This window comes from Alligator mississippiensis, chromosome 8 (genome assembly GCF_030867095.1).
Source record: "Alligator mississippiensis isolate rAllMis1 chromosome 8, rAllMis1, whole genome shotgun sequence".
NCBI lineage: Eukaryota > Metazoa > Chordata > Crocodylia > Alligatoridae > Alligator > Alligator mississippiensis.
The window spans coordinates 1609413-1633608 of record NC_081831.1 but is presented as its reverse complement, the minus strand read 5'-3'; the positions used below and the strand labels follow the sequence as shown (position 1 = coordinate 1633608).

The 24196-nt window shown below is 64.5% G+C and overlaps 1 protein-coding gene across 2 annotated transcripts in view; it reads left to right on the top strand.

The window, feature by feature from the left end:
* Positions 1 to 24126, top strand: part of AATK (apoptosis associated tyrosine kinase) — a 43044-nt gene extending 18918 nt beyond the window's left edge. Inside the window, exons 2-16 of one of the 2 annotated variants that reach the window (XM_059731968.1) lie at positions 2865 to 2998; positions 4583 to 4724; positions 5641 to 5720; positions 5833 to 5951; positions 6379 to 6466; positions 6804 to 6937; positions 8213 to 8297; positions 9241 to 9362; positions 10012 to 10161; positions 10531 to 13960; positions 14211 to 14364; positions 15722 to 15958; positions 18868 to 19854; positions 20473 to 20584; positions 21712 to 24126. In XM_059731968.1, coding sequence (XP_059587951.1) covers positions 2865 to 2998; positions 4583 to 4724; positions 5641 to 5720; positions 5833 to 5951; positions 6379 to 6466; positions 6804 to 6937; positions 8213 to 8297; positions 9241 to 9362; positions 10012 to 10161; positions 10531 to 13960; positions 14211 to 14364; positions 15722 to 15958; positions 18868 to 18896 — 4904 coding nt within the window. In that variant the 3' untranslated portion in view covers positions 18897 to 19854; positions 20473 to 20584; positions 21712 to 24126. Of the gene's footprint in view, positions 1 to 2864; positions 2999 to 4582; positions 4725 to 5640; positions 5721 to 5832; positions 5952 to 6378; positions 6467 to 6803; positions 6938 to 8212; positions 8298 to 9240; positions 9363 to 10011; positions 10162 to 10530; positions 13961 to 14210; positions 14365 to 15721; positions 15959 to 18233; positions 19855 to 20472; positions 20585 to 21711 lie in introns of both variants that reach the window. The other variant, XM_059731967.1, reaches the window with a different exon arrangement.
* Positions 24127 to 24196: the final 70 nt, after the last annotated feature.

Genomic DNA, 24196 nt, shown 5'->3' with positions numbered 1-24196 from the left:
AGGTCACCCCTGGAGCCAGCGGCAGAGCCAGGCACCGAGCGCAGGTTTCCTGCCTGCTTCTCTCGCCGACCTCACAGCCGCGTGCACCTAGTTTGGGTTAGTGCCCTTCCCCAGCCCCAAATCCCTTAGTCCTGGTTTAATAAGGGCCTTCCCCTTCGCAGAACGGGGTGGGAGGGACTGGGGTCAGCTCCCCCATGAGTGGGCTCATTTCCGGCTCTGCCGTCCTTACAGCAGAGAATGAAAATCACCGAGAATTACTGGCCCTCTGGGTTAGAGAAGGGAAAGCGTTGGGCCCAGTTTGGCTTTCCAGGGCCCCTGGGGCACTGAGGACCAACAGGGAGGGTGGTGCTCACTGAGCAAAGGGAGCTGGGACTAGGCAGGACCACGTGTTGGCTGGCAGCACGGTGGGGACACGTCCCAGGTGTCTCCCAGCACCAGCTGCTGCACTCTCCTCCTCCTGGCAAAGGGTTTTGGGGGGATGCAGGGGCTGGCGAGCCCCCTCTGCTCTTGTCCCAGTGGCGGGGCGGGAGCCAGCAGTAATCCTGGCTTGACGGAGGGGTACTGGGCTCCTAGCCTGCGAGGGGAGAGGGCTAAAAGGCCACGGTCCAGCTGGTGAGTGGTGGGGGCTGCCCAGGGCACTGTGGGTCCCGCTTCCAGCATTGCAGAGGTGAGACCCTGGCATTGGGGGTCTGTCTCCGCCACCGCTGCCCGTGGTGCATCAAAGGGCAGCACCATGCTCCCTGCCCAGGCAGCTTGCTGCTAAATTGGACCTAAGCTGGCCTTGCTCTGAGACTCTCCATGTGCTGAGTCCTGGAGGGGCCCAGCCCCATTCACCTGTGGCAGGATGCTTCCCATCTATGCCCAGGCATCCTCTGCCCTCGGTGCCCTGGCTCCAAGCTGCTGTCATTCCCCGTTGCCTCCTGTGCCTCTTTGGCAGGGGGCTGGAGGTGTCCCCAGGGCCTGGCTGTCTCCGGCCCTCTCAGCCCTGCCTGCCTGGCCTGGCATTCGGTGCAGAGAAGCGTCTCCCTCCCCCTCGGCAGCCCCCGCTTGCATCCTGCTTCCTCCGGCGATGATTGCACCGTTTGTTCCCGGCGGCGCTGGAGCAGCATAGCAATGGCCCAGCTGCAGCTCGGGAGGACCTGGGGGAGGTGGCCTGGCTGCTGGCACCGCGGGCGCACAAAGCAAGCGCACAGCTGGGCCGCGCAGGCCCCCCTCCCCTGCTGCCCCAAGCCCGCGGCATGAAGGGCCTTACTGTGTGCAAAGGGAATGGCTGCCTCCCCGGGCTGGGCTCAGCCCCGCTGTGCCGTCTCCCAGCTGCCCTCGGCCTGGCCCAAAGCCTCCTGGGCTGTTCCTGGAGGTTGGGGCTGGGTGCACAGCTCCGTGCCCAGGAGCAGAGCCCGGGCAGCCCTGGGAGTCGGGGGTTTGGGGTCCATGGCAGGGGCGAGGGGGTGATAACAGCAGCCCCAGGCTGGGGGAGTCCGTGCATGCCCTGCCGGCTGGGCCTGTCTCTCCATCCCTACCTGCAGCAGAGCTGGCAGGATGCAGGCCCTGCATTTATATCTGCTGCCCCAGGGAAGCAGCGCATCGGCCCTCTGGCTATGCAGGGCTGGGCTCAGGGTGCTGCGTGGCACGTGTCTCTGGCTATGGCAGTCGGTGGCAGGGCGAGATCTGGGATGGGAGCAGGGCCCAGCAGGGCAAACCCCCCCGAGTTAGCAGCACTGCGAAGGGGTGTAGGGGGAGACGAGGGCAGTGTCTGGTGCAAGCAGGTGCTGGGAGGAGGTGGCCGGACCATCATCTTCCTCCCTGGTGCAGCCACGGGGCTCTGTTGTCATGACAACACTGCAGCACAGAGGGGCAGGACCAGAGCGCTGTGTGTGCAGCGACACGCGTGTGCACATGCACGGGGCTGGCTGCGGGTCTGGGGGCCTGCCATGGAGCTCCTTGCATCTCCTGCCTCTGGATCTGCAAACCAGGGGGCAGTGGCAAGCAGGCGGGAGAGTTTCTGCCCGGGGGTCGCAGGCTGGGCGAGCCGGGAGGGGGCAGCGGGGCAGGGGGACGGGGCACCGGCGCAGTGCAATATGCTCCGTGCTCCTGAAAGCCTCGGGGTCTCCCAAGCAGCAACATTCCCTTTATTTTACTGTGAAAAACCCAATCCCAGCAAACCCCATGGCTGCTAATCCCTGCTTGCCTGGGCAGCCTGGGCACCACCGTTTCAGAGCACCAATCCTGCCCTCCAAGCCCTGCTCAGCACCTCCTCTGTGAGCTGAGCCCTTGGCAGCTCTGGCTGCAACCCCCAGACCCCAGGGTTAGGGCTGGGGCTGAAGAGGGAGGTGGTGAAGGGGGCTGGGAAAGCTCCAGGGCTGGTTTGCTGCCCTCTGCAGTGCGCGTGGGCGTGCATGGGAATATACACACATGTGTGTTCAGGTGTGTGTGCACGGGCAGGGGAGTGTGTGGGAGTGTATGTGTGACTGCAGGGGTGTGCAGGCATGGATGGCATGGGCCTGGGGGCCAAGACACCCACCCCTTCCCTCCTGGAGGGGGGCCGGCAGCCCATCTCTGGTGCACCAGTGCCACCCCATGGGCAGTGTGGGGAGCACAGTGCCCCCCCTTTCCAGCTCCCTCCAGGGTACTTTTGGGGTGCCCTGTGCTGGGCCCAGCTGGGGTGCTCCTGCCCTGCACCCCCAGGGCCTGACATGGAAGCCGGGGCTGGGGGCTGCATGCAGGGGCTCGGGGGGCTTAGCCCTGGAGTCGGGGACTGTTATTCCACCCCGTCATCCTGTAGATCCAGGCACGGACCCATGCACATGGGACCCTGCTCTGGGCCCAGCCCCCCAACTTCTCCCCTGCTCCCTCTCCCCCTGCAGACAGCACCCCCCTGAGCGAGCTCTCCTGGTCCTCCTCGCTGGCGGTGGTGGCCGTTTCCTTCTCTGGGCTCTTCACCTTCATCTTCCTCATGTTGGCTTGTCTGTGCTGCAAGAAGGGCGACGTCGGCTTCAAGGTGAGCACCGCCGGGAGGCAGGGGCTGTGCTCACCTGCGGCGCTGGGTGCCTGCACTGGAGGGTGCAGCCTCAGGGCCGTGCCCCGGGTGCCCCCAGCAGCAGGGCACAGAGAGCTCAGCACCCAGCAGCGCTCAGCATCGCCTCCCACCCAGGCCTGCTGGCTCCCAGCCTCGCTCGGAGCCGGGATGCTGCACGGTTAATGCCTCCCCGCCTTGGTGCCCCCGGGACAGGCAGTGCCGTGACCTCCTGGGCACAAAATGTGCCGGGAAAACAGTTCTCCCTAATTGCTGGGATTTTTGTGGAGGCCGCTGGCGGGGGCAGGTCGGGATCGTGACGACACTGGCCAGGCCACCCAGCCGCGGTGCAACGGGGCACCTCCCCGCACCCCACGCGGCCTATATAGGGGCTGCCTCTGACCCGGTGCGCCCCTGGGCCGGCGGGTCCTGGATGCACGGGGCACCATGAGGCAGGGGGTCGCCGTGCAGCAGGACCACCGAGATGCTCACCCTCTCCTACCTGATCGCGGGGGCTGCCTTCGGGGCCAGGGGTCGTGGGCAGGTAACTGGAGTGTGTCCATGGTGGGGGGTGATGCCGGGGTGATGCAGGCTCATGCCCAAATCCCCGCAGGCAGCAGGGCTCCAGGAAGGGTCCCTGCAGCGTGACCGGGGTGGAGCCAGGGCCGGGTCCAGGCTCCTCAAGATGCCTCCCAGGTCCCGGGGGGGCACAAAGGCAGGGTCTGGGAGCTGCCACAGGTTTATCCTGCATCCTTCCCCCCCGCTGGGACCCTGCCCCAGCTCACAAGCACCCCTGTGGCACCAGCCCCTGTGGTGGGTCCCAGGCTGGCCCCCAGGGCTTGGGGTCCTCACCCAGGGTGCCTGCCCCTGCCCTCCCAGCCCACAGTGGAGGGTGCTGGGGACACGGCGCGTCCCTTGCCCCTTCCCTGCTGGGTGTGGGAGTGCAAGGGGGCCTAGGCAGAGCACGGGGTGTGCAGGACCTGGGGTGGGTGCAAGGGTGTTGATTCAGGGTGAGTGCGAGTGACTGTGTGTGCATCTGGGGGGTGGGCTGAGGTTGGGGAGCCTGGGGCGGGGGGCACGTGTGGAGGGTGGAGATGCATGGAGGTGAGCCCGTGTGCGCGTGGGGGAGAGGTGTAGCATGTGTGCAGGCACGCATGGAGAGGCATGTGGCACCGAACGCCTGAACGGGGAAGAGAGTTTGTGAGGTGCCTGCGGGGGTGGGTATGTAGGGCTGGTGTGTGTGTGTGAATGCAGGGAGGGATGGGGGTGTGTGTGTGTAGGAGCATGTGTGTATGAATGCAGGGAGGGTGTGTATGTTAAGAGTGGGTGTGCATGAGTGCAGGGAGTGAGTGGGTGTGTATGAATGCAAGTGGGGGTGGTGTGCACAAGTGCAGGGAGTGTGTGTGTGTGAATGCAGGGAGGGATGGATGTGTGTATGCAGGAGGGGGTGTGCATGACTGCAGGGAGGGGGGATGTGCGGTAGGTGTGTGCACGGGGGGAGCATGCGTGTCCTGGGATGCCCGCACCCCCTGACCCCGGGGGCCACGTGCCCGTGCCCGTGCCCGGCAGGAGTTTGAGAACGCGGAGGGGGACGACTATGGCGCGGAGTTCTCGGCCCAGGGCTCGCCGGCGGTGCAGAATGGCCCCGAGGTGTACATCCTGCCCCTCACCGAGGTCTCGCTGCCCATGTCGAAGCAGCCGGGGCGCTCAGGTAAGCTGCAGAGATAGCTGGGGGGTGGCCGGGGGTGTGAACAGGACGGCTTGAGGCAGCCCCCTCGGGCAGAGGGCTCGGAGGGTCCCAGAGCCGTGCCGGCGTGGGGTTGGGTGGAGCTGGTCTTGCAGGACGGGCAGACAGGCCCTGCCCTGGTGCCTGCATCCAGCCCCGTGCCGCGGGGCAGCCGGGCGCCCCGAATTCCTTCCCTGGTGCCACCCACCCCGTCCCCACCGGCCCTGGTAAACAAGCCTGCGAGTGGGAGAGGAATTCGGAGCACGCAGGGAGGGGCACGGCGCCAACAAGCCCAGCCATAGAAGGGCCAGGCCCCCCCTCCACCCACCTCGCCGGGCATTGTGGTGCCGGGCCAGGGAGAATGGCCGCAGTGTGCGGCCGGTGCAGGGCGGCGCGAGGCCGGGCAACAATGGGCCCATTGCTACCCTCCCTCGGCATCTGTCTGGAATGCCGGGTTCGGGCACGGGGGAGGGCCGGGCAGCGGGGAGGGCGGGGGCCAGCGCCCTTGGGGCCAGCCCTGCTCCGGTCCGGGAGTTTGTGGGGTGCAGGGGACCGGGCTGGATCCTGCACTGGGTGGCCGGAGAGGGAAAGGGGTCCCCACCTGCATTGCTCTTGGCTTGCCGGTGCCCGGAGTTGCTGGGCATGGCTGGGTGGCAGAAGCAAGGGAGAGGCCTGGAGGAGTCGGGGAGGGGACGAATTTGAGCAGGGCCCCGGGGCAGGAGGTTGCAGCTTGGCATCTCTGGTGCCGGGTGCCTGAGCCCACGCCGGGGATGGACAGGGACCACGAGGCAGCCGCACGGTGCCCCGGGGACATGCGGGTAACCGGGCGGGTGGGGGGGCGGCAGGCCGGGCAGGCGATGGGTGCTCGGATGCATGGCCAGCTGGACGTGCTCTTTTACAGTGCAGCTGCTCAAGTCCGCGGACCTGGGGAGGCACAGCCTGCTCTACCTGAAGGAGATTGGGCACGGCTGGTTCGGCAAGGTGAGCCCGTGTGCCGGGGGGCGGTCCGTGCACGTGTGTGGGGGGGCTGGGGGTGCACGCGGCCCCTTGCAGGGGGTGGGCGCTGGGTGATGCATCTCGCTGCCGCCCGTAGGTGTTCCTGGGCGAGGTGAACTCGGGCATCAGCAGCACCCAGGTGGTGGTGAAGGAGCTGAAGGCCAGCGCCAGCGTCCAGGACCAGATGCAGTTCCTGGAAGAAGCCCAGCCATACAGGTAGCGCCGCGGGCCAGGCTGGGAGTGGGGGTGGAGGGGTGCGGGCAAGGCAGGCGCAGAGGCCCCGGGCTGGGACCAGGGGCATCAGTAAGGCTGGGGGCGGAGGGGGCAGGGCTGAACAGCTCTCAATTGTCTGCAGAAAGGCAGATAAAGGGCTCATTGTGGACAGGCCCGGCTGGCACGTCTTGGTACCCTGGCTTGTTCCCTGCCTGCCTCCGGGGACATGTTACAGGCACCCCCGTCCCCACCGCCCTGCACCGGCGCGGACAAAGGGGAGGACAGGGTGGCGGGTGCGGAGGGGGGTTGTTCTTTCTCAGCTGTTCACATCACAGCCCCCGCAGCCCTGGGCTCCCCCCCCACGGCCCTGCGGGTGCCCCTTGCTCCTGCCGGGTCTCATCCGCTCCCGCTCCGCGTGTCCCCTGCACAGGGCTCTCCAGCACACCAACCTGCTGCAGTGCCTGGCCCAGTGCGCCGAGGTGACCCCCTACCTGCTGGTCATGGAGTTCTGCCCGCTGGTGAGTCCCGCGCGCCCCCGACTCCCCGGGGTGCACCGGTCTGGGGAGGGGACCCCCCACTGGGGGTCAGTTTGGACCCCGATGCAGCACTGGGCACCCCCAAAGCCCCTTCCTGACATCCAGGGGGGCTCTGCTCTCCTCGGGTTTAACAAGCACGCAGGGCTGGGCCAGGACGAGGAAGCCACCCGTGCTGCTGAGAGCCACAGCAGCTCCCTGAAGCCAGCGCAGGGCCCGGGATGTCGGTGGGGTGAATGAGGGGAGCCCCCTGCATAATGCGGCTGATGCAGCACCGCACCCGGCACCCGTGGCTGATTGGGGGGGATGTCTACCATGGCAGGGTGACCTGAAGGGCTACCTGCGGAGCTGCCGGGGGGCTGACTCCATGACGCCCGACCCCCTCACCCTGCAGAGGATGGCTTGTGAAGTGGCCTGTGGCATCTTGCACCTGCACAAGAACAACTACGTGCACAGGTAAGACCCCCCCGCCCACCGGTCTGTCTGTCTGGGGAGGGGACAGCACGGACAGACAAGTGGCTGGTCTCCCCAGGAGCAGGAGCAGGGCACCGGGGCTTTCTGCAGCTCACTGCAAACGCCCCCACCAGCACCCAGCAGACACCCATACAAGCCCCCAGCACCCCTGGGTGGGGCATTGTGGCTGCCCTGGCTTGGCTGTAGCTCTCAGGTGGTCTGGGGGCGGGCAGGCGTCTGGTCCCTGTGGGCAGAGGGATGTGTGCCTGCTGCTAGCCTGGGCATCTCGGGGAGGGGCAGGGCTGGGTCCCACGCGAGTCCCCCTGGTTTTGGCTGGGCAGGGACGGGGTGCTTGCTACCCGGTGCCAGGCTCTCCCAGGACTCCGGGGGTCTTCTCGAGCTGCTGCCGCCACTTGCTCCCGCCTCCCCAACAATATCCTGGTGCTGAGCGAGTTGCGCACAGAGACTCCAGCATCAGTGATTTTGTTGAGGAGGGCGAGCTCTGCCGCCCGGGGCCGCCGGACCCTCCTTGCCTGCCGCCGCCCTCCACCGGGGTCTGCCTCTCCACGGCAGTCTGTGCCCCCTGCCCGGTGCAGAGCCCAGCGGGCACCAGCACACACACGCTCCTGCTGTCACCATGTGCTGGGGTGGGGGGGCTGCCAGGCTCGGGCCCCACTGTCCGGTGGCTTTGGTACCCACCTGGGCAGATGCACCTGCTTCGCCCTTGCAGAGGGGCAGCTCAGTGCCCACCCCCAGCCTGCTAACTAGTGGTGGTGAGTACACGGTGTGAGAGCTGGAGCCGAGACCCCCCCGGCCTTGTCCAGAGGCAGCTGAGGAGCCCTGCGGGGGGAACATCTGGTCAGGGCTGGGAGCCTGTTGCAACGCCTGTGCCTTGCCAGGATGCACGGCCTCGCCGTGGGGCCTGGCCTGCATCTCGCATGTCTGCTAGGAGTACGGCTCAGCAGCCTCCTTCCAGCACAGCGCTGTCCGTGATGGACATGGGGATGGACGAGGAGCCCCTTCTATTAGCCGCCGAGCTGCCCAGCTCGCTGCGCGGCCTCTCCCAGCTCTGCCCAGCACGTGGCACCAAGCCATGCCGTGCTGTGCCAAGGCTGGCTCCCCAAAGGCCCCTGCCCCTGCACCTTTGCAGCAAGCTCCGGTCAGGCCTCTCCATCCTGGCTGGCTGCTGCCCGCATTGGCACCCCGGCCCCGCCAGGACGTTTCCAGCGCGGCCCAACGGGCGTTGTGTAACCTCAGCCGTGCCTTTCCTCTGCCCAGCGACTTGGCTTTGCGGAACTGCTTACTCACTGCCGACCTGACTGTCAAGATCGGGGACTACGGCCTCTCGCACTGCAAGTACAAAGTAAGTCTGGTTTGGGTGCGGGGGTGGCGGGACCGCGGCCGCGGGGGCGGTGGGTGCCTCCGTTCGGTCTTGCCACCCAGCGCACGGCAGCCAGCCGGTGTGGGCGAGAGAGAGTCCGGCCGAGCTCCCTGCACACATGCCCGTCTCGCCTTCCCCGAAACCTCACCACGCCCAGGGCAGGGCTGGAGCCCCGTCTCTCGAGACCCAGGGTCCGTGCTCAGTTTCCCGGCTGCCGGCAGCCCGTGGCTCAGGAAGGGGCCGTCACCACAGCTTCCTCTCCTCCTCCCGGGTGATTGCAGCCTGGGTACGGGGTTCCCACGAGCCGTCTGGGCAGGGCCGATGCTCCTGGCGTGAGCCAGAGGAGCGCTCCCCCATGCAGCTGGCAGCCCCCTGCCCCTTCTAGGCAGTGCCCAGCTGGGGCTGGTCCCCTACCCGGAGGGGCTGTAGGCGCCTTCCAGGGCAGGGTGTGGGGGGCAGATCCCTGCCCCCAGCTCCTTCCCCTCCCTGGGCTTTGCAGCAGCCTGGACTTCTCCTGGAGGTGAGTCCCTGCTTCTGTCCCCACCCCAGCCATCAATGGGGCTGCTGCAGGCCTGGGGGGGGTTGCGTGGCTGGGAGGGGGATGGAGCGGGGGGTAAAGAAGGCTGTGGCTGGGGGCTGGGAGGGGGAGAGGTGGGCAAGGATGGGGGGCTGATGGCCAGTGTGGGGAGGAGAGGGCTGCGGGGGGCAGGGGCGATGGGGGAAGGGGTAGGGGATCATGGGGGCTGGGTGCAGGCAGGAGAGGTGGGGAGGGGAAGCTGATGGGAGGGTTGAGGATGGGTCTGGGGTCCGCGGAGGCAGCAGTGGGCCTGGGGGGCAGGAGGGGGCCGTGGGGAGGCCGGGGGCGCGGTTCCCTCATGCGTAGGTTTGACGTTCTCTTCTCGTACTGACCCTGCATACTTGGCAGGACGACTACTTCGTGACGGCCGACCAGCTGTGGGTGCCGCTGCGCTGGATCGCGCCCGAGCTCATCGACGAGGTGCACGGCAACCTGCTCATCGTCGACCAGACCAAGGCCAGCAACATCTGGTGAGCGCCCGCCCGCCCGCCCGCCTGCCCACGGGCTCGGGTGGAGCCGGCCGCCGGGCGCTGACTCAGGCCGTGCCCTGGGCAGCGTGTGCGAGTGAGTCGGGCCCGGCTCCCGGAGTCAGCGTGTGTCACTGCCTCGTGGTCTGGCTGAAGCTGCGTAGCCCACGGGGAGGGGCAGGGGCCGTGTCCCAGCCGGGTGCATAAGGGGAGGTGGTGGGGACAGGACAGCCCTGGCAGAGGAAGGTGAGCCTGGCGCTATCCCCGTGGCCTCAGCGCCTGGCAGGATGGGGGTCCGTCCGGGCACACCTGCCCATGGAGGGCAGTCTATGAGGACCAGGGCTGGCTCTGCACCTGGGCATACAGGTATTACCGCGTGGAGGAAGGCTAAGGGGGCCTGGCCCCTCCGACCGCAGCGGCGGTGGGGCTGTCTACACGTGCTGGGAAGTTGGCTGTAGGGCGTCTCTGGCACGGCTGCCGGCTTACACCAGCTGGGCCCGGTTACACTGGCACCCCCTGGGCGACCCTGCACTTGCGACTGGCCCGAACCAGGGGCGAGACCCATCCTTGCTTTGGGCTTTCCTCCCTGCTGTTGGCTGCAACCCCTCCCGACCTGACGCCCGCCGGTTCCCCCACCCCGTGCACTCTGCAGGTCGCTGGGCGTGACCATCTGGGAGCTGTTTGAGCTGGGCAGCCAGCCTTACCACCACTACTCGGACCGGCAGGTGCTCACCTACGCCATCAAGGAGCAGCAGCTCAAGCTGCCCAAGCCCCAGCTGAAGCTGTCGCTGTCCGAGCGCTGGTGAGGAGCGTGCCGCCGGCTCTGACGGGGGCAGGGGCAGGGGGTGGGAGGAACAAGCTGCCACGTAGCACCTTTCCACGTGCCTTTTGCTCCCCGGAGCTGCCCCTTCCCCGCTCCTTCTCCGTGCCAGCCCTCCTCTCCCCTACGCTCGGGCGGGGGCATGGGAGGGAGCTGCATGAGCGCAGTCTGCTGCCGTGTGGGAAGCGCGGGGCTGAGCGGTGACTCACCGAGCAGAGGGAAGGGGTGGGCACAGGCATGTGCTTAGCCACCTGCTCCCCGGCTGGGGAAGGGCCGGCTCCTGGGGGCGCGAGCCGGGCAGGCCAGAGGCTCGTCCGGCCGGCGGCAGGTGCAGACTCTGGGCTCTTGCAGGTATGAGGTGATGCAGTTCTGCTGGCTGCAGCCCGAGCAGCGCCCGACGGCGGAGGAGGTCCACCTGCTGCTCTCCTACCTGTGCGCCAAGGGGGCCACGGAGGTGGAGGAGGAGTTCGAGAAGCGCTGGAACTCCATGAAGCCCAACAGCAGCTCCAGCGCCAGCCACCACGGCGCCGAGGTCTCGTCCTTCCCGCTGCTGGAGCAGTTCTCCGCCGACGGCTTCCACTCGGACGGGGATGACATCCTGACGGTCATGGAGACCAGCCACGGCCTCAACTTCGAGTACAAGTGGGAGCACACTAAAGCCGAGCACTTCCAGGCGCCCGCGGGGGCCCTGAGCCCCAGCAGCGCCGCTCAGTACCAGGACCTGTACTACCCGGCCACCTCGGTGGGGCGGCTCAGCCTCGGCGTCTCGCCGTCCTGCTACGAGTGCAAGCGGCAGGGCTGCCAGAGCCTGCACACGCCCGGCGTGGTGCCCATCCTGGCTGCCCACAGCCCCTCGCTCAGCAACGAGTACTACATCCGCATCGAGGGCCCCGCGGAGGGCGGCCCCGAGCTGGACTACACCATGTGCTCCTACAGCCCCGACTACGAGGGCGGCTCCCCGGATAAGGCGCCCTGCTGGCAAGCCCCAGGGGACACCGGCAGTGTCATGTATGACTCGGACAACAGCCCCACCGTCTCCCTGAGCATGGAGCCGCTCCTGGGCCACGCGCCCCCCAGCGAGAGCTCCTGGGAGCACGCCGAATACTACCCCTACGCCAGCCGCAGCAAGGAGCGCCGCTACTACGAGCCCTCCCCGAGCGACGGCACCGACCAGTACCTGCTGGAGGAGCCCCCGGAGACCGCCAGCAAAGCGTGGCCGGTGCCCGGCTTCTGCAAGAGCATCTTCCAGGACCCCCTGGGCGTCTCGCCGTCGGTGAACTGTGCCTACAGCCCCCGCAGCTACGAAGAGCCTGACCTTGCTGGGAGACGGCTGGACTACCCGGGGCAGAGCGCGGCCGGCGGGACCCCCAGCTCCAGGCCGGACTGCGTCACACTGGAGCTGGGCGAGGAGAGCCCGTGCGGCAGCCCCGGGCGCCGGAGCCAGCAGGCGGGGGACGAGGCCTTCCTGGACGAGGCAAGCCCCGTGGCTCAGCACTGGACCTCCAACAGCTCGGCCAACAACAACAGCAGCAACTGTGCCCCGCCGCCCTGCGAGCCCCCCGCCAACGACAGCTGGTGCTACCGCCACATGATCACCTTCCGGGGGCTCATGGCCGAGCCCCTGGGCTCGGTGCCGCGGGACGAGGCCGAGCTCGAGGACTCTCCGCCGGAGCGCCGGACCCCGCTGCTCAGGGGCTTCCGGAGAGTGCTGCGGGACCAGCCCCTCGCCAAGGACGGCGGCTTCCGGCCAGACCCCGTGGAGCGCGTGGCTCTGGCCACCATGGAGGACTCCTCGGCCACCTCCTCGTCCTCCTCCTCCCCCTCCCCGCACTGCCTGGACCGGGACAGCAGTGACTCACGCGCCTGCGGTCATTCGGAAGCGACGGCCCTGGCAGGCGTCCCCGGCGCACCACGTGCCTCGGGCGCAGAGCTCCCCGCTGACCCAGCGGCTGGAGCCGGGGCCCAGACGTGTGCCTACGATGCCAGCGCGGCGCCGAGACCCGCCGAGAGAGAGGAGGGGAGCCGCCGTGCCCAGACGCCGCAGCCCAGGGGCATGGAGCTGCCGGGGCTGGTGGATTCGGGGCTGGCGGAGGTGGGGGCACCGCTCCAGCTTGCCGAGAGCCCGGCTGGGCCGGCCGAGGCAGCGTCCCTTGCTCTGGGGGTGGCGGAGTGGACTGTCCCTCCTGCCGAAGCGGAGGGGGAGCTTTGCTCCGACTGTGCCCACGTCCCCTCGGAGGCCTCGGAGGCATCTAGCCAGGCCCCGAGAGACGTGACCGTGGAGAGCGGCAAGAGCCTGACCAGCGACCTGGACCGGACCCCGGACAAGACGTTCTCGAGCACCAGCTTCCCCGACACAGACGAGGGCAGCGACGAGGACACCACGGAGCTCACCTCCGGCATCTTCACCGACTTCTCCAGCGACTACGTGGAGCGAGCGGACATGGCCCCGTCTTTCAAGTCCCTGCAGAAGCAGGTGGGGACGCCGGACTCCCTGGACTCGCTGGACATCCCGTCCACCGCCAGCTCCTGCGAAGTCTTCAGCCCCACGGCGTACATCCCCTCCAGCCAGCCCAAGGCCCTGGACAGCGGCTACGACACCGAGAACAACGAGTCCCCCGAATTCGTCTTGAAGGAGCCGCATGAGCCCCGGGAGCCGGAGGCCTTCGTCCCACTGGGGAAGCCGCTCACGGGCGAAGAGGACGATGCGGCCTCGGAGATGCGGCTGTCTTCGTCCTTCAGCACCGAGCTGCACGGCCTGAGCGAGAAGAACCCGTACCGCGACTCTGCCTACTTCTCCGACTACGACGCGGAGGCGGAGCGGTACCCGAAGGAGGATGAGGACAGCGACGGGTCTGAGGGCCAGGAGGAGGAGAGGGGCTGCTCCCAGCTGGACTCAGAGGATTTGGGGAGAGCGGCGAGCCAGGGCGGTACTGGGGAGGAGACGTCTCACCCCTGCGACACCCCCGAGAGCGTGCAGGGATCTGCCGGCGTTGCAGAGGCCTCCACGGAGGTCGAAGCTCCTGATGGAGATGTTGCAACTGCGAAGGAAGCCCTGGGATCGGGGGCTTCCCCCTTGCCACCAGCGCCCATGGTGGATGCTGCTGCCGAAGCCGAGGAGAGGGTCTCGGGCCCCGAGCTGGACTCAGACGGCTCCAGAGAGGCAGACGGAAGTGAGCATCCCCCAGCCCCCAGCCTCCCAGCGGGGCCCGTGCCATCCAAAGTCTTCTTTCTGTCTCCAGTGGTTATGAGCCCAGAGGATGCGGCTCCCCCAAGCCCCGGCGTAGGCAGCCACGTGCCGGAGGTGGCCACAGAGCGGGCGCGAGACACCGAGGCCGGTGCTGGGCCGGTCGTGGTCCCCGGCTCCGACCCCGGGGAGCAGGAGCAAGTGTTGGAGGGGGAAGCGCGAGAGAAATGCCCCAGCATGGCCCCCGTGGAGGACGCGTCGCCCACCCAGGCTCCCCAGCTGTCTCTGGACCTCTCCACGCTGCAGCCCCCGCGGGAGCCGCGGCGGGACGAGCCGGAGGAGGAGGAGGAGGACACGGAGGACAGCGACGAGTCGGACGAGGAGCTGCGCTGTTACAACATCCAGGAGCAGAGCGAGGAGAGCGAGGACGAGCCGGCGGCCGTGCCCATCGTGGTGGCCGAGAGCCACAGCGCCAGGAACCTGCGCAGCCTCCTCAAGATGCCCGGCCTGCTGCCCGAGACCTTCTGCGACGACCTGGAGCGCAAGAAGAAGGCCGTGTCCTTCTACGACGACGTCACCGTCTACCTCTTCGACCAGGTGGGTCCTGGCCCCGCTCGGCGCCTCTCCTTGCAGAGACGGGCCTTGCCCCAGGAGGGAGGCGGGGGACTCCGGTCTTTTACCTTGCAGCCCCTCGAACAGCGTGGCCACCCCCCACCTCCTAGCCAGTGGTCCCGGGCTGCGTGGGATGCAGGCGAGGGATCTGCGCCACGTCCCGGGATGTTTTTTGCAGAGAGAAAGGGGCTTCCCAGTGCGATTGGTTTCCCCGTTTCTGTCTTCCCATGTCCAGGAGAGCCCCACGCGGGACCTCGGCAACCCGACTTTCCCCGAGGCGGCCGAGTCTTCGCCGCAGCCCGCGCAGAACGACGGGTCCGGCCCCCCGAGCCCAGCAGACCGAGCGAATGCCTCCGACGACTCCTCGGATGGGAACGCCTCGGAAGAGAGTAAGACTCGAGTGGGGCAGAGTATAAAGGCTGGGGAGGGAGGAGACAGGACCCCGCTGCATGGCGCTAAATGCATCTGGCTCTGGTGGCCTCCCCCGGCCCCTCCGTCCTGCCACCACTTCCCCCAGGCCAGCCGTTCTCAACCAGGGTGTTGTGAGATCCTTTTCAGGGTGCCGTGCAAGATTAGCACTGCTAGGTGTGCGCAGCGTGGGCAAGAGGAAGCCCAGCGATTTCACCTAGCAATCCCATGGCCCATAAATGTTCTGCCCTGCTGTGGTCTTCGCAGCAGAACCGCTGCTGTGTGTTTTTCTGAAGTCAAGGGATGAATGAAAGCAAAGAGCTGGCATTTCCCAAGAGGAGCCTCGAGTCTAAAACACGTTGGAGAAGTACTACCCTAGGCCCGGCGTAGGGAGGTGGGAAGGGCACCAGGTGGTGGTGGCTTGACCAGGCCAAAAAAGACGTGGTCAGTTGATTGATCAAATGCTGCCAAGTCCCGGTCGAGTATGTGAAGCATCAATTGATTACAACAGCAGAGAGAGACTTTCATCTTTAGTAGGTTGGAGACTTACAGCAAACCGAGTTCACTAACTATTATTGCGAAGCCATGAAATGAAATGGTAGTGCATGTTTATACCTCTCAGTGTTGGGCGAGCGGAAATGTGGATGATATGCGAGGCCGAGCAGTTCTTCCTTTCCTTGGAGTCTATCCCGAAACCCCAGGGTCAGCCCGGAGAGTTACCAATGGAAAAACGCTGTTGAAATGGGACAGAAATAAAGCCCGTGTGGCAGCTATGACAGGCAGAAGTCCCGTTTCAGATTGCGGGCGGGCTAAGGAGGCAGCAGGTGAAGCCCTCATGCATTTTGCTGCTTGCGTGTGGAGGTGTAGTCGGCCGAGCTGGGCTGAAGTCGGGCAGGGGCAGAGGCTTGGGGAGCAGGAGCTCGCTGCGTCAGATGCCATGAAAGGACCGGCACGGCGCAGGCCAAATCTGCATGTCTTGCCATAGCTTCTGAAGCAGGGGGTTAAGGAAAGCAAATGAAGCTCTGATTCAGTTGGTCTGTAAGGTGCATCGTTACCCTACAGCGTCATCTGTGAGCAAGGGCAGGAGGGCTGCACCCCACTGATTCAGTTGGTCTATAAAGTGCATCTCTGCCCGGACTTCAACACGGCGAACTGCCTCTCTCTGCTCCACGATGCGATGCAAGAGGTGGATGTCGCCTACACGAGGGTGCTCTTGGCTCCGTGGAGCATTGCACAGTTTTGAACTGCGGTCAGATTATCGGTGGTTAATTAATTAACCAGTTAATTGAGATCGCTTGACTGGTCAGCTGACTGGCTCCCGGCCCCGGTCTGTTCCAGGTGGCGGATTCGAGTGGGACGATGACTTTCCGCTCATGCCCGTGAAGTCGTCCCTCATGTCCTCGCTGACGGTGACCGCGGTGGTGCCCGACCCAGCTGTCACCCCCCTGCCCGCGCTGGTCCCCGTCCAGAAGCAAGCGCTGCCCATCCAGCTCTCGCGGTTCACGGTCTCGCCGGCCCCGGTGTCCAGATTCTCCATCACGCACGTCTCCGACTCGGACATGGAGTCCATAGGAGGTGAGCCCGGAGCTGGGCTGCTGGGGTGCCTGTCCCGGTGGGGTTCAGCCGGACCTCCCACCCCAAACGCAGCGTATTCCCCTGGGCACGGGAAGTGTGCTGGTACACAGTAGCTGTGTCTACATGTCATTTAAGTGTGCCTAACTGTAATGCACATTAGCTTAATGAGCATTAAATGGATTTAGGAAGGCATCTACACGTGTAGGCATTAAAGCGCATTAATGCTGTATGTGTGTGGACTGATTTGGCACTAAAGTTAATCCCAAGTCAGCCTGCAGACACAGCATTAATGCACTTTAACGTGTCTACATGGGCATTAATGTGCAAATAGCCTAAATTTGCCATTTTTATTTCCTATTAAGGGTGCACACGTGTAGATGCACACCCTTCATGCCCATTAACTTAGACTAATGTGCATTAAAGTGTCATGTGTAGACGCGCCCAGTGTGCGCTATCCGCATACCACGGCACTATGGGTAAAGTGTAAAAGAAGTGTAGGGGAGAGCGAACGCGTCTGTTCTGTGCGGGGGCTAATATAGAAAGAGATGCCCACGCGCTAGTCATCACTAGCTGGAGTTTGTGACGGGTTGGGGGGTTTTGTCTCTGTGTAAACACATGCAAGCGCATGTGAGCGCCCTAGTCAAGCCCTAGCCCAGCTGCCGGGAGCCTTGTGCTGGGGGTGGTGTTCTGCAGCGGGCCTGGTCCTGGGTTCAAATCTCTGCTTCCCCTCTCTTTTTCTGCCTCGTGGCCGAGGAGCTGGCATGGTTGTGTCTCGTGCTTTAGCCTGCCCATTTTCCCCTCCCAAGGATGCCCCGCTGCACCCAGCAAACCCTGCCCAGCCTGGACTCGAGCCTCCCCACACTGACCTGGGGGGCCGGGAGCTGGCAGCCTGGTCCCTTTGGGGGTCCTTCGCCGTGGCCCCAGGCCCGTTAGCACTCTGCCTTGCAGCCTGGCGGGGGCCTGCGTGCTGCCTGGTGCCGGGTTCTAGCTCTCCTCTCTTTTGTCACTGTGGCAGTGTTCGTAGGGCTGACTTCTTTGGGCATATTCATCATTTCTTCCCAATTACTCACCCTGCTTCAGAACGCAGGGAGCGAGTTGCCGTTTCCCACGGGATTTGTGATCTGCGGTGATTTGGTATTAGTGGTGACGGATGGCTGGATGTTCTGCACCACTGCTTCCCAAACTTTTGTCCTCAGCATGATCCCATTTATGGCCCCGTTTCCTCAGCGTGGCCCCTCACTCCCAACCCACACTCCCTCCCCCATGACCCCATCTGCTGATGTTTTGACCCCATCTGGGGTCATGACCCACAGTTTGGGAACCGCTGTTCTGCACGATCGGTCCGTGTCATCCAGTCATGCCCGTCCGTTGCTAGTCCCTGCGAGCAGCGAAGTAATGGAGCAGTACTAGTGGTTATCCATCGTTATGTTCAATTAGTCTTTGCTGCACACCATTATCCACCGTTTTGTGTCACCGTGCATCGTTAGGCATCGTTATTCGGGATTGTCACCCTTTTCTGACATTTTTTTCCAAAAGCCTCGGCTGCGGTTCGTGGCCATCACCAGTGACTTGTCATTATTCAAGATGACGTGTCATTATGCCTTGTTAGGCCTTGTTAGGCTCAATTATTCGGGCTTTTCCCAATTATTTGCCTTTTTTTTTCTCAGAACCATTCACAGTTTTTCATGGCCATCAGCAGCTCATCAGTATTCAACATTATGTGTCGTTACGTGCAATTATACGTCGTTATGTGTCGTCAAGCATCCTTGTGCCTCGTTACATATTGTTTTGCCTTGTTATGCACCATTCTGCATTGTTAGACATTATCCAGCATCACTACACATCATTACGGGCAGTTATTTGGGATTTTCACAATTACCTGGCACTTTTTTTTTCAGAAACATTCACTTTTCTCATGGTCATCTCCAGCAATGCGTCATTATTCAACATTGGGCATCGTTATACGGAATTAGGCGTTGTTCTATATCATGACGCGTCATTATATGCTGTTGTGACGTGTTGCTATATGTCGCTGTGCACCGTTTTGCATCACAATGCAAGTCAGCGTCGTGGCGCATTATTACATGTGGCCATGCGTCACCGTGCTTCTCTCCATGCCGTTATTCAGGATTGTCACAATTATTTGCCTTTTGCCAGAACCTTTCACTTAGTTCAGGGCCTTCACCTGCAGCTCATCATTATATGCAATATGCTTCTTTGTGCATAATTACAGGTCATTATGCAAAATTTTCACCATTTTATCATTTTTTTTCAGCAGCTTCAACTGTTTTTCGTGGCCACAACTAGCAACTTATCATCCTCAGGATCATGCTTCGTTATGCACAATTATGGGTCTTCTCTGGGGGGGTGGGACCTAGGCCCCTTGGGGGCTGGGGGTGGCCCAAGGCCTGGGCTCTCTGTGACTGCCATTCAGTGGCTGGGTGCAGTCCTGGGGCTTGGAGGAGCTTGGTGGCCTCCTGCGGTGTGGTAAAGCCAGGGGCTGAATGCCTGCTTGTGTGCCTCTTGCCTGGGCTGGGCAGCTGCTCTCTTTGGCAGATGGAAGAGCTGAGTTTTGGCTGCATACGTGGCGTGGCACCCCGCTGTTCCCCCCACCCCTGGCACCAGGGCTTTCCAAAAGAAAGAAGCAGAAAGAGAGCAGGGAAGCAGGCACTTGAGCCCAGGGGTGTTTTGGGCAGGCGCCCACCACCAGGCTGGCTCGGGTAGCCCAGCACTTGGGGGTTTTGGAGGGGCAGGGCCTGCTCGAAGGGGCGCACAATAGCTCGGTGGCTGGCGTGGGTGAGGCTCTGGGCTCGCGTTGGTGCCGCGTGTTTCTTCGTGAGACCGGGGTGCGTGGCGGGGAGGAGGTTCGTCCTCAGGCTCAGCCTCTCCGCGCGCTCTCTCTGTTGCAGGTAGCAGCGAAGACGGGGACAGAGAGTGAGCGCGCCCGCCGGGCCGGTTGGATTCACCCCCGCCAGCATCGGCTTCCACCTCCGAGCTGCGGAGAGGAGATGGAGGCCAGGAGCTCGGCCTTGCCCACGGACTCCTGGACCTTGCTCTATGTGTTTTTTTTTAAGGCAGATTTTATGGGCAGGATTTTGCTTGCTGGAGCAGCTGCCGGCGGCCCCCGCGGCGCGGTGGTTGGTGGAGACTGTGCGCCTGCCTCTGTATGTGTGTGCGCGTGTGTGTGAGTGTGCGCAAGTGGGCGTGCGTGCGTGTACATACACCTATATAAATTATAGCATTTAAAGGGTAGCGCCATGACCTTGCTAACATCGCTGACTCCCCAGCTTGGCCATTTCGCCACCCAGCAGAGCCCACGCTTCACCGGCTCCCTGAGAAGAGCCCAGCCTCGCCTCCCCGTGACGACCCCCGTCTCGTTCTGTCCGGTCGGACCCGACCTGCAGTCAGCTTGGCACTCGTGTGCTTTCACGCCAGTAGTGAGGAGCGGGTGCCCCCCTGCCACCCCAACCACGTGCCGCTGCTGCCCTGCCTGCCGGCACTCTGTTGCTTGGTACCAAGGCACCGTTCGTCTGTGCTGCTGGTTTTTCCGCCTTCCCGCTGGGTGTTTGTAACCTCCAGAGACGCCCCCTGCTCCTGGCACTGGGTTGGATGCCTCCCATGGGTGGAAGAAGAGAGCTCGGGATGGTCACAGCAGTGCTCAGCGTTGGGGCCAAGGATGGGAAGAAGCAGGTTCGGCCCCTGCCGCACGTTTTGGCTTTGGACAGACGCAGGGAAGCTGGAGAAAGGGCCTGGATGTGCACCAAGCCCTCCTGTGCCCTGCCTTCATCGCCAGTGACCAGAAGACGCTCGTGGCACTTTGCTGTGCTTTTCCAGGACTTTCGCTAGCCCTGAGGGGGTCTGGATCCCAGCCCTTGGCTCCACGGCGGGGCCTGCGGGTAAGAGCAGGCAGCAATACAAGCCGGGTAGCGTGCTCAGCTTGCCCTCCTGCATCGGGGTGGAGGGTCTCCCCCTGCTCCCTGCAGCGCCCCATGTCACTGGCACCCAGAGGGATGGGAAGCCCCCATGGCCCAGGCTGGGCACTCAGCCCCAGCTCCTTCTAAGCCAGCGGGGCCTCGCCACCTCTTCAGTGGCCTTAGACAAGCTCGGGGCCTCTCTGCCTCAGTCTCCCCATCTGAGAAGTAAGGCCACTGCTGGTGGCGGCAGCAAAACGAACACCACGCAGCGCTGGGGTGAGCCCCTCCACCAGCCACGCTCTATGGCATTAGCTGCCACTACGCCGCGGGACCCCTGCGACACCCCGGCCCCCACGTCCGGCTCGGGGGGGGGGCCAGCGGGTGCAAGGGCAGTTTGGCACAGAGCGTGTTGGGCAAGGCCAGGATCCGGCTCTGTGGGGGACGCGCCTACCTGCACCGTTTTCCCCCGAGGAATCTGCCCACGAGCCGCGTGCGCGCGTGATGCTGTCGCCAAAGCGCCGCGTGGGGTTGAGGGCGGCCGGGACGCGGGGGCGCGTGTGCTCGGTGTTGCTGTTTTGTTCTGTTCTGATGTTTCCGTAGCTGGAGGCTTAGGAGCGCTGTGCAATGGCGACTGGCCGAGGGAGAGCGGCGCAGCCCGTCGAGGGGCCGTGCGGCAGGGCGGCTGCTGGTGGCCCATAGACCAAACCCTGAGGTGAGAGATTGCCCTCCCCACGCACCCCCACCCCTTCCCTCACCCGGCTCCTGCAGCCTCTGCCGCGTGCGTGCCAGAGGGACCAGCGCGGGCTCCGTGGCAGAGCTGCTCGTGGCAGGCGACGGCCCCTTTGCTTGGTACCAAAGTACGCTGGGCCTGGCCGCGGCTGTGTGTTTGGCAGGAGGAAGGTGTGGACAATACGGCCCCCCCACCCCGAGCCCTTCTTTGCAAGGGTGCAGCACAGCTGGCTGCTCCCTGAGCCCATTGAATGCAGCCGTGGGGGGCTGCAACGCACTTTAACCAACCCCCTCCGCTCCTCCCTGCTCCCCCCCAGCTTCGCTCGCCCTGCACCCCGTCCTGTTCAGCTTCCAGCGCAGCCTCCTCCTCGCCGCTCTCCGTGCATCGCGGCACCGCCCCGCTGCAAGGCATGGGTGGGGAGCCGGGAGGGGTTTTGGCTTAGGGATGCCTCCTGGCAGGGCTTTTTGGATGGGTTTGCCACATGCATTTGTAGTCTGGGTGTCTTCCCTGCTGTCCTGTCACCAGTGCCCCGTCGCAGCCCATCCCTGACCCGCTCTGGGCAGCTCCCCGCGCACACATGCAGCTCTCCAGCCTGGGTGGGAGTTGTTCTGCATTGGGGCTACCTCTGAAGTCTCCCTTGTCTTCTCCAGGCAAAGCCCAGCTGCGGTGGGAGGGGGCCGGACAGTGGCACAGGGCAGGCGCGGAGCACTTAGGATGCAGAGCTGTAGAAAAGGCAGGGTGTTAGGGACCCAAAGGGGCAGCATCCAGCCCGACCCCCTGCTCGAGGCAGGCGTGTTGCAGTCTAGACCCTCTCAAGCCATGTGCTTGGCAAAGGGCCACCAGCAGCTCCCTGTCCTTGCCCCAGGGGACACCGCAGGATGAGGGCATGTCCCATCCCTCCACTGCAAGGGCAGGCAGGTGTTTCTCACCCCGGCAGCACCTGATATTGTGGGGGGCAATGCCAAGGGAGCATCGGCACCTGAACAAGGGGATGTCCGGGCCTCGGAAGCGCTTGCGATGCCCTGGGCCGTGCTCCTCCCGACGGGGTCCTTGCGTGGCTTGAGCCGTGCTGCTGGTCCCGCTCTTTGAATCCACGCTTTTAATTTCAGGGGCTGTTGTCTTGCCTGGGCCAATGGGGACAGAAAACGTCTGCCTTCTCGTCTGCAGGCCGGGTGGCTGTCAGAGGCTGTCTCCTTGCGGGCAGGGGTGGGCGCAGGGCACACCAGGATGGGGGCAGCTGCTGCTGAGCTCCGCACCAAGCTCCCTGCAGCACCCCGGGCACGCGTGGTGCTGATGGGCAGTGCCCTCAGGGGCTGGAGGGGAGGGGGGTACCCCATTTTCCATGATCCCCCCCCACCGCAGTTCCTCATGCATCTGCACCCTGGGGCGGAGGTCCCGGAGGTGCTGCCCACAGTGACGCCAAGCCCCATGGCTGCGGGGGTGCAGCGTGTTCGGCTCCAGGGCAGGTGTCTGGGGCACCGAGTGCATCTTCATTTGCACCCATCACCCCTGCGTGGGCTTTTGCCCTTCTCCCAGCAGCAAGGATCGAACGAGCGTGGATCTAAGTAGCGTAGCCCCCTGCTCTCATCGCCACCACTGCCGTGCTGATGTGCCAGCCCTGAGACCCCGGGGCTGGGGGGGGTTGTGCTGCCCCTCCCCTCACCCACCCTGTCCCCTTCTTCCTTGGCAGCTCACATCTGCTCCTGGCTCCAGTGCAAGGGGCCTTTTCTAAGCAGGAATGGGGCAGGGGAGCCAGGCTGTCCCCAGCACCCCCGGGCACTGCCCCTTGTCCAGCTCTGCCACCCACCCAGGCCGCTTGTTGGGATTCGGCCGAGCGAGAGGAGGGCGGGCAGCTTGCTGGGAGGAACAGGAGCATCTGCAGTTGGTGCTGCCGGAGGCTTTTTTCTCCAGGGGAGAGTCTTGCCCCACCCCACAAAAAAAGGGCCTGCTCTGACAGGCTGGCCCATTCACTCCTTGTCACCCCCTCCCCCCCCCCAAAGGTTAGAGGAGCTGGAAGGGAAAGGCAGCGCGCCCAAGCCCTGCTCAGCAGGGGTCTGGCACTGGGGGGGCGGGCGCTCGGTGAAGTCAGAGCAGGGTGCTGCTCCATGACACCCCCACCCGCAGCACTGCTAGCCCCCCCACCCCGCCCCACCCGCCAGCCTTGGGCCAGCCTGTCCTGCAGCGCCGGAGGTGCCAGGGGGTGTGCGCCAACCACCGGCCCCGTCCTCCATTGCACACACACACACACACACACACACACACACGCCTTGCTAAAGCTGCCAGTATGTGCCCCCAACACACACACACACACACACACACACACACACACACACACACACACACCCTTGCCACCCTAAAGCTGGCAGCGCGTGCATGTGTGTGTGTGCGCGCGCGTATGAGAGACACCCCGACACACACACACACACACGCCTTGCTAAAGCTGCCAGTATGTGCCCCCAACACACACACACACACACACACACACACACACACACACCCCTTGCCACCCTAAAGCTGGCAGCGCGTGCGTGTGTGTGTGTGCGCGCGCGTATGAGACACACCCCGACACACACACACACACACACACACACACGCCTTGCTAAAGCTGCCAGTGTTTGCGCACCCCCCCAACACACACACACACACACACACTCTCCTTTCCACCCTAAAGCTGCCAGTGTTGTTCCCCCTGCCCCCCCTCCCCACCCACCCACACCCACGCACGCACGCACGCACGCACGCACACGCTCCGGGCCTGCTAAATGCTGCAGATGGCAAATTACCATCTCACGTGTGTGCTGGCAATTAAGAGGCCTGCGCCCAGCCCGCCTCCGCCACGGGGCACTGGGGGCCTGCCTGCCTGGCGGTGCTGGGCAGGGTTTTTGGGGGGGCCGGGGCGTGTCGGGTGTTGCTCATGGTCTGTGCAGCACCGAGCGCAGGCGAGGAGGAGGCTGGCTAGAGCTGTCCCCAGTGTGGAGGACCTGCTGGGTCTGCAGCTGCCTGCCGGTGGCTGCGATCCTGCCAAGCAGAGCGTTGGAAATGCCATCACGCCAGGAACCGCACCATGCCCACTGCACCCAGAGCACCCCCCCATATTACCCCCCCCCAGATCCACGCTCATCCAAGCCCATTATAAGCAACGCACTGGTGCTGGGGCACTGGGGGTGGGGAGTTGTTGCCTGGCAGGGACAACTTCCAGGCCACAGCCCCGTCCCAGGGCAGTCACGGGGGGCTTAGGCATGGAGCGGGCCGGCCCTGGGTCAGCAGGAGTGGTCCTTGCCCTCGTATCATCTTGTCGGGCTAGGTGGACAGCACCCCAGGGTTTGGTCTATGCCTCTGGAGGGGCAGCACGCGGGCAGAGCTACGTCTGGGATTATTTTTTTTAAAGATAGAAAGGCTACGACATTGTCTATTTTATCAATACGGGTCATACTTGCTGTATTTTTTATCAGTGCTGATGTCCATGCAGCTCCCAGCATGTGTGTCAACTCTCATTGGTCCAATAATAAACTTTTTAAAATATCGTAACGCGTCTCGGCCTGCCCTGGGGCCCGGGGCTGCAGCGGTGCCCTCACTCCCCGCCGGCGACGTGTG